Raw genomic sequence first — 10,000 nt, 5'->3', positions numbered from 1 at the left:
CTGCTGCTGTTGTTGTTGTTGTTGACGCTGCTGCTGGACCTAGAGGGGGACACAGGGCAGACAGAGATGATGTCAGAGAGAGAGAGAGAGAGCAGGTTCTCACAGAGATGATGTCAGAGAGAGAGAGAGAGAGAGAGGGAGAGAGCAGGTTCTCACAGAGATGATGTCAGAGAGAGAGAGAGAGAGAGCAGGCTCTCACAGAGATGATGTCAGAGAGAGAGAGAGAGCAGGTTCTCACAGAGATGATGTCAGAGAGAGAGAGAGAGAGAGCAGGTTCTCACAGAGATGATGTCAGAGAGAGAGAGAGAGAGAGAGAGAGAGAGCAGGCTCTCACAGAGATGATGTCAGAGAGAGAGAGAGAGCAGGTTCTCACAGAGATGATGTCAGAGAGAGAGCAGGTTCTCACAGAGATGATGTCAGAGAGAGAGAAAGAGAGCAGGTTCTCACAGAGATTATGTCAGAGAGATAGAGAGAGAGCAGGTTCTCACAGAGATTATGTAATTGATAAGACAGGTCTAACACAGTGGCTAGCTGTTCAGCTACATCTATTACCATGGTGATTATATTACACAACTTAACAAAACATAGCATACAACTAAATAACATAACAACTAAATAACATATAATACACATAAGATACCATAACATTAAAAAAAACAACCCAACACAATGTTTTATAAAGATAATATGAACATAACAACATACCACTGCTTGGCTGAATACCTGAGCGAGAGAGTTGTTTTGCTGTAGTTGAAGGTTCTGTTGAGGAGGAGGTGACTGCTGCTGCTGAATGGTGAGCTGACTTCCTGTGTGGGCTGGGTTTAGGACAGTCTGCTGCACCTGATTGGTCAGAACTGCTCCCTGTGGCACCACCCCCACCTGAGGCAGCTGGACATTCAAAGCTCCGCCAGGCTGCTGCACGAACATCTATCACCACGGAAACAACAGTTGTCAATCATACGGGTCTCAATGTGCGTGTTTATTTCTGTGCAAATCTGTCTGTGTATATATCCTACCTGTATGGGGTCTAGGCTGTGCTCTGTGTAGCTGGTCCTATATGGTCAATATAAATCCTACCTGTATGGGGTCAATATATATATATATATATATTCTACCTGTATGGGGTCAATATATATATATATATATATTCTACCTGTATGGGGTCTAGGCTGTGCTCTGTGTAGCTGGTCCTATATGGTCAATATATATCCTACCTGTATGGGGTCAATATATTCTACCTGTATGGGGTCAATATATATATATATATATATATATATATATATTCTACCTGTATGGAGTCTATATATATATATATATATATATATATATATTCTACCTGTATGGAGTCTATATATATATATATATATATATATATATATATATATCCTACCTGTATGGAGTCTATATATATATATATATATATATATATATATCCTACCTGTATGGAGTCTATATATATATATATATATATTCTACCTGTATGGAGTCTATATATATATATATATATATATATATATATTCTACCTGTATGGAGTCTATATATATATATATATATATATATATATATATATATATATATATATATCCTACCTGTATGGAGTCTATATATATATATATATATATATATATATATATATATATATAGACTCCATACAGGTAGAATATATATATATATATATATATATAGACTCCATACAGGTAGGATATATATATATATATATATATATATATATCCTACCTGTATGGAGTCTATATATATATATATATATATATATATATATTCTACCTGTATGGAGTCTATATATATATATATATATATATATATATATATATATATATATATATATATATATATATATCCTACCTGTATGGAGTCTATATATATATATATATATATATATATATCCTACCTGTATGGAGTCTATATATATATATATATATATATATATATATATATATATTCTACCTGTATGGGGTCTATATATATATATATTCTACCTGTATGGGGTCTATATATATATATATTCTACCTGTATGGGGTCTATATATATATATATATATATATATATATATTCTACCTGTATGGAGTCTATATATATATATATATATATTCTACCTGTATGGGGTCTATATATATTTATATATATATATATTCTACCTGTATGGAGTCTATATATATATATATATATATATATATATTCTACCTGTATGGGGTCTATATATCTCCTACCTGTATGGGGTCTATATATCTCCTACCTGTACGGGGTCTATATCTCCTACCTGTATGGAGTCTATATATATATATATATATATATATTCTACCTGTATGGAGTCTATATATATATATATATATATATATATATATATATATATATATATATATATTCTACCTGTATGGAGTCTATATATATATATATATATATATATATATATATATATATTTATCCTACCTGTATGGAGTCTATATATATATATATATATATATATATATCCTACCTGTATGGAGTCTATATATATATATATATATATATATATATATATATATATCCTAACTGTATGGAGTCTATATATATATATATATATATATATATATTCTACCTGTATGGGGTCTATATATATATATATTCTACCTGTATGGGGTCTATATATATTTATATATATATATTCTACCTGTATGGAGTCTATATATATATATATATATTCTACCTGTATGGGGTCTATATATATTTATATATATATATATTCTACCTGTATGGAGTCTATATATATATATATATATATTCTACCTGTATGGGGTCTATATATCTCCTACCTGTATGGGGTCTATATATCTCCTACCTGTATGGGGTCTATATACCTCCTACCTGTATGGCTGGGGGCTGTACTCTGTGTAGTTGGTCCTGTATGGCTGGGGGCTGTACTCTGTGTAGTTGGTCCTGTATGGGGTCTATATAACTCCTACCTGTATGGCTGGGGGCTGTACTCTGTGTAGTTGGTCCTGTATGGCTGGGGGCTGTACTCTGTGTAGTTGGTCCTGTATGGGGTCTATATAACTCCTACCTGTATGGCTGGGGGCTGTATTCTGTGTAGTTGGTCCTGTATGGCTGGGGGCTGTACTCTGTGTAGTTGGTCCTGTATGGCTCGGAGTTCATCCTGCTGTCTCTGGATGTTGGCCTGAATCATCCTGGTCCTCTGCTCCAGCTGGTCCTTTAGGTGCTGCATAGCATTCACCTGGGCTGAGAACTCTAGCACCGGCTTGGGGTTGGATGGGGGAGTAACGGGGGAAGAGAGAGAGGGAAACAGAGGGAGAAAGATTGTTCCCACCATGTTATATGACCAGCAAGCAGCGTCAGGCTACAATAGGTTCTGCTGTCTGCTGTCTGAATGGCTGGAGGGAGGTTCTGCTGTCTGACATACTAGTGCTGAATCGCTGGAGGGAGGTTCTGCTGTCTGACATACTAGTACTGAATGACTGTAGGGAGGTTCTGCTGTCTGACATACTAGAACTGCATGGCTGGAGGGAGGTTCTGCTGTCTGCTGTCTGAATGGCTGGAGGGAGGTTCTGCTGTCTGAATGGCTGTAGGGAGGTTCTGCTGTCTGAATGGCTGGAGGGAGGTTCTGCTGTCTGAATGGCTGTAGGGAGGTTCTGCTGTCTGAATGGCTGTAAGGAGGCTCTGCTGTCTGAATGGCTGGAGGGAGGTTCTGCTGTCTGAATGGCTGTAGGGAGGTTCTGCTGTCTGAATGGCTGGAGGGAGGTTCTGCTGTCTGAATGGCTGTAGGGAGGTTCTGCTGTCTGAATGGCTGTAAGGAGGCTCTGCTGTCTGAATGGCTGGAGGGAGGTTCTGCTGTCTGAATGGCTGTAGGGAGGTTCTGCTGTCTGAATGGCTGGAGGGAGGTTCTGCTGTCTGAATGGCTGTAGGGAGGTTCTGCTGTCTGAATGGCTGTAAGGAGGCTCTGCTGTCTGAATGGCTGGAGGGAGGTTCTGCTGTCTGAATGGCTGTAGGGAGGTTCTGCTGTCTGAATGGCTGGAGGGAGGTTCTGCTGTCTGAATGGCTGGAGGGAGGTTCTGCTGTCTGACATACTAGTACTGAATGGCTGTAAGGAGGCTCTGCTGTCTGAATGGCTGGAGGGAGGTTCTGCTGTCTGAATGGCTGTAGGGAGGTTCTGCTGTCTGAATGGCTGGAGGGAGGTTCTGCTGTCTGAATGGCTGGAGGGAGGTTCTGCTGTCTGACATACTAGTACTGAATGGCTGTAGAGAGGTTCTGCTGTCTGAATGGCTGTAGGGAGGTTCTGCTGTCTGCTGTCTGAATGGCTGAAGAGAGGTTCTGCTGTCTGAATGGCTGTAGAGAGGATCTGCTGTCTGAATGGCTCGAGGGAGGTTCTGATATCTGACATACTAGTACTGAATGGCTGTAGAGAGGTTCTGCTGTCTGAATGGCTGTAGAGAGGATCTGCTGTCTGAATGGCTGGAGGGAGGTTCTGCTGTCTGAATGGCTGGAGGGAGGTTCTGCTGTCTGAATGGCTGGAGGGAGGTTCTGCTGTCTGCTGTCTGAATGGCTGGAGGGAGGTTCTGCTGTCTGCTGTCTGAATGGCTGGAGGGAGGTTCTGCTATCTGACATACTAGTACCGAATGGCTGTAGGATCGTCACACTTAAGCGGTGTCCCAAATAAGCACCCTATTCACTATTTAGTACACTACTTTTCACCAGGCGCCATAGGGCAAAGTCAAAAGTAGTGCACTATATAGGGCTGTAACCTTGGATAGATGGGTACCAGGTGAATAGGGTAGATAGACGGGCGTTTCTCACCTCTTGTTGTTGGTGTTGTTGTATCACAGGATGGACGGGAGCCACACTGTGTCCCGTGGTCTGAGAACTTATAGACTACACACGCACACCAACACAGACAACAGATACCGTGTGAGTTTGATTCAGTTGCAGTTGATTCAGAGTCGATTCAATTTAGATTCGTCTCAGGTTGAATTGGACCTGGTCATGTCCTGCTCCTCCACAACAGATTCAATTCATTATGTATTTTAATAGCACCTGTTGGACTCACCCAATCGCCCAGTCAAAACAAACTTGCTTATTTTTGGGGGGGTTCTGTCCAATCACTTTCTGTCCAGTCGCATTCTGTCCAATCAGGGCTTACCTGGCTGCTGATGGAGGAGCGTCTCTGTGATGTCATCTCGACGGTGGAGGCAACATGTGACTGACGAGGGGGCGTGGCCATGTCCATGTGGAGCTTGGAGGCTGTTGCTATGGAGATGAGAGATCCTATTATAGTCAGAGATACCGATGTGTGAGTGGTCTGAGATGTGTGTGTGTGTCTGTGTGTGTTTGTGTGTGTGTGTGGTCTGTGTGTGGTCTGTGTGTGTGTGTGTGTGTGTGTTCTCTTACAGGTACAGGTGTTGTCTGAGAGCTGTGAGGAGGTCTTGTGTGAGGACAGAGAGGTGGAGGAGGGGGTGTGGCTACGGTCAAAGCGTTCCAGGGCCTCTTTTAGGCTGGAAACTGTGTTGAGCTGAGACTCAGATCCACTGTCTTGACTCTGCTTCAGGGAGGAGAGAGGAGAAGGAACTAATCACAATGGAGGTAGATAGACATCTACCACTTAGACAGTCATAGTTACATTAATACCAAATAACTACCACTTAGACAGTCATAGTTATATTAATACCAGATAACTACCACTTAGACAGTCATAGTTATATTAATAACAGATAGATATCACTTAGACAGTCATAGTTATATTAATAACAGATAGATATCTACCCCTTAGACAGTCCTAGTTATATTAATAACAGATAGATATCACTTAGACAGTCCTAGTTATATTAATAACAGATATCACTTAGACAGTCCTAGTTATATTAATAACAGATAGATATCACTTAGACAGTCCTAGTTATATTAATAACAGATAGATATATATCACTTAGACAGTCCTAGTTATATTAATAACAGATAGATAGATATCACTTAGACAGTCCTAGTTATATTAATAACAGATATCACTTAGACAGTCCTAGTTATATTAATAACAGATAGATATCACTTAGACAGTCCTAGTTATATTAATAACAGATAGATAGATATCACTTAGACAGTCCTAGTTATATTAATAACAGATAGATAGATATCACTTAGACAGTCCTAGTTATATTAATAACAGATAGATATCACTTAGACATTCCTAGTTATATTAATAACAGATAGATATCACTTAGACAGCCCTAGTTATATTAATAACAGATAGATATCACTTAGACAGTCCTAGTTATATTAATAACAGATATCACTTAGACAGTCATAGTTATATTAATAACAGATAGATATATACCCCTTAGACAGTCCTAGTTATATTAATAACAGATATCACTTAGACAGTCCTAGTTATATTAATAACAGATAGATATCACTTAGACAGTCCTAGTTATATTAATAACAGATAGATAGATATCACTTAGACAGTCCTAGTTATATTAATAACAGATAGATAGATATCACTTAGACAGTCCTAGTTATATTAATAACAGATAGATATCACTTAGACAGTCCTAGTTATATTAATAACAGATAGATATCACTTAGACAGTCCTAGTTATATTAATAACAGATAGATATCACTTAGACAGTCCTAGTTATATTAATAACAGATAGATAGATATCACTTAGACAGTCCTAGTTATATTAATAACAGATAGATAGATATCACTTAGACAGGCCTAGTTATATTAATAACAGATATCTACCACTTAGACAGTCATAGTTACATTAATAACAGATAGATATCACTTAGACAGTCTTAGTTATATTAATAACAGATATCACTTAGACAGTCCTAGTTATATTAATAACAGATAGATAGATATCACTTAGACAGTCCTAGTTACATTAATAACAGATATCTACCACTTAGACAGTCATAGTTACATTAATAACAGATAGATATCACTTAGACAGTCCTAGTTATATTAATAACAGATAGATATCACTTAGACAGTCCTAGTTATATTAATAACAGATAGATATCACTTAGACAGTCCTAGTTATATTAATAACAGATAGATATCACTTAGACAGTCCTAGTTATATTAATAACAGATATCACTTAGACAGTCCTAGTTATATTAATAACAGATAGATATCTACCACTTAGACAGTCCTAGTTATATTAATAACAGATAGATATCACTTAGACAGTCCTAGTTATATTAATAACAGATAGATAGATATCACTTAGACAGTCCTAGTTATATTAATAACAGATAGATATCACTTAGACAGTCCTAGTTATATTAATAACAGATAGATATCACTTAGACAGTCCTAGTTATATTAATAACAGATAGATAGATATCACTTAGACAGTCATAGTTATATTAATAACAGATAGATATCACTTAGACAGTCCTAGTTATATTAATAACAGATAGATATCACTTAGACAGTCCTAGTTATATTAATAACAGATAGATAGATATCACTTAGACAGTCATAGTTATATTAATAACAGATAGATATCTACCACTTAGACAGTCATAGTTACATTAATATGAAAGAGGGAAAATACACATCAATATGGTGATGAATCTCACCTTGTCCACAGTTACCTCAGGGGGGGGCTCTTCAATGATACCCAGCTCTCTACGCTGCTCTGCCCTCACCTCCGCGTAGCTACACAGAGAACAGAACAAGTCACCTCTCCATAGGTACACAGAGAGACAGAACATGTCACCTCTCCATAGCTACACAGAGAGACAGAACAAGTCACCTCTCCATAGTTACACAGAGAGACAGAACAAGTCACCTCTCCATAGCTACACAGAGAGACAGAACAAGTCACCTCTCCATAGCTACACAGAGAGACAGAACAAGTCACCTCTCCATAGCTACACAGAGAGACAGAACAAGTCACCTCTCCATAGCTACACAGAGAACAGAACAAGTCACCTCTCCATAGCTACACAGAGAGACAGAACAAGTCACCTCTCCATAGCTACACAGAGAGACAGAACAAGTCACCTCTCCATAGCTACACAGAGAACAGAAAGTCACTTCTCCATAGCTACACAGAGAACAGAAAAAGTCACTTCTCCATAGCTACACAGAGAACAGAACAAGTCACCTCTCCATAGCTACACAGAGAACAGAAAAAGTCACTTCTCCATAGCTACACAGAGAACAGAACAAGTCACCTCTCCATAGCTACACAGAGAACAGAAAAAGTCACTTCTCCATAGCTACACAGAGAACAGAACAAGTCACCTCTCCATAGCTACACAGAGAACAGAAAAAGTCACTTCTCCATAGCTACACAGAGAACAGAACAAGTCACCTCTCCATAGCTACACAGAGAACAGAAAAAGTCACTTCTCCATAGCTACACAGAGAGACAGAACAAGTCACCTCTCCATAGCTACACAGAGAACAGAAAAAGTCACTTCTCCATAGCTACACAGAGAACAGAAAAAGTCACTTCTCCATAGCTACACAGAGAACAGAACAAGTCACCTCTCCATAGCTACACAGAGAACAGAAAAAGTCACTTCTCCATAGCTACACAGAGAGACAGAACAAGTCACCTCTCCATAGCTACACAGAGAACAGAACAAGTCACCTCTCCATAGCTACACAGAGAACAGAACAAGTCCCCTCTCCATAGCTACACAGAAAGACAGAACAAGTCACCTCTCCATAGCTACACAGAGAGACAGAACAAGTCACCTCTCCATAGCTACACAGAGAGACAGAACAAGTCACCTCTCCATAGCTACACAGAGAGACAGAACAAGTCACCTCTCCATAGCTACACAGAGAGACAGAGCAAGTCACCCCTCCATAGCTACACAGGCAGAGAACAGAACAAGTCACCTCTCCATAGCTACACAGAGAGACAGAACAAGTCACCTCTCTATAGTTACACAGAGAGACAGAACAAGTCACCTCTCCATAGTTACACAGAGAGACAGAACAAAACCGTCCCTCACAATATAATTATTTTTTCCATTGATAGTCAGAATTTCCATTTTCTAGTCCTTTATACAAATTGGAAGGATTTATTCTGTTGTTCAATTTAAATAAAATATGTTATGCCTTAAAGAATTTACAATAAATGATAGTCAGATTTTTAGAAGTATATAGATGATCAACCGTGTAGTCCAATCTTACCTGACGACAGTGTGTGTGGCGAACTATATGCAAATTTAAACAAATAGGTTTTAACCTCTCTTGGGTAGGGGGCAGTGTCTTCACGTCCGGGTGAACAGACAGACAGAATATCTCATTGGACGCTGGACAGTGACATGACTAATCATCTTTTCTGATTGGACAGTGAGATGAGTTGTGTCAATCTGTCGGTCGTTGTTTAACCTCTCTTGGGTAGGGGGCAGTGTTTTCACGTCCCGGTGAAAAGCGTGACCAACGTAAACTGCCTGTTACTCAGGCCCAGAAGCTAGGATATGCATATAATTGGTAGATTTGGATACAAAACACTCTAAAGTTTCTGAAACTGTTAAAGTAATGTCAGCCTACCACTAATTCAGCCTACCACTAATTCAGCCTACCACTAATGTCAGCCTACCACTAATTCAGCCTACCACTAATTCAGCCTACCACTAATGTCAGCCTACCACTAATGTCAGCCTACCACTATTTTCAATAGCTGTCACTTTTATTATAAAGCGAAGTCCTCCCAGATTGCAGTTCCTAGGGCTTCCACTAGATGTCAACAGTCTTTAGAAAGAGATTCTGAATAATTTTTCCAAAAACCAGCCTGAAATTGTAGTTTTTCTCGGTGGCTCCCATTTTGTCTGTAGTGTTTCCAAGCGCGTGAATGAGAGCGCTTTCTTTGGTATTTTTCTCAATAACAATTCTCCGTCTTAGATTGTATCGTTAATTTACCTGAGGTTTGATTATAAACGCTGTTTGGTTAAGTTTATTAGTAACGTTTGGGATTCATTTTGTATGCATTTTGATGGAGGGAAACTGGGTGGATTATT

At 38.8% G+C, this 10,000-nt stretch overlaps 1 protein-coding gene across 12 annotated transcripts in view; it reads right to left on the bottom strand.

Annotated features, from left to right (window-relative positions):
• LOC110513597 (circadian locomoter output cycles protein kaput) overlaps positions 1-10,000 on the bottom strand; it is a 40,228-nt gene that overhangs the window by 7,569 nt on the left and 22,659 nt on the right. For 2 of the 12 annotated variants that reach the window (XM_090188131.1, XM_090188132.1), the window contains 7 exons: positions 7,598-7,676; positions 5,400-5,550; positions 5,152-5,258; positions 4,809-4,883; positions 3,061-3,255; positions 706-927; positions 1-39 (listed from right to left, as the gene is read on the bottom strand). The exon at positions 1-39 is cut by the window's left edge and continues 128 nt beyond it. In XM_090188131.1, the coding sequence (XP_090044257.1) occupies positions 1-39; positions 706-927; positions 3,061-3,255; positions 4,809-4,883; positions 5,152-5,258; positions 5,400-5,550; positions 7,598-7,676 (868 nt within the window). The remainder of the gene's footprint in view (positions 40-705; positions 928-3,060; positions 3,256-4,808; positions 4,884-5,151; positions 5,259-5,399; positions 5,551-7,597; positions 7,677-10,000) is intronic. The other 10 variants (XM_090188137.1, XM_090188138.1, XM_090188133.1 and 7 more) reach the window with 7 other exon arrangements.

This window comes from Oncorhynchus mykiss, chromosome 10 (genome assembly GCF_057628025.1).
Source record: "Oncorhynchus mykiss isolate SJ-2025 chromosome 10, ASM5762802v1, whole genome shotgun sequence".
Taxonomy (NCBI): domain Eukaryota; kingdom Metazoa; phylum Chordata; class Actinopteri; order Salmoniformes; family Salmonidae; genus Oncorhynchus; species Oncorhynchus mykiss.
The sequence above is the reverse complement of the archived record's forward strand: the minus strand, read 5'-3'. Positions and strand labels throughout refer to the sequence as shown.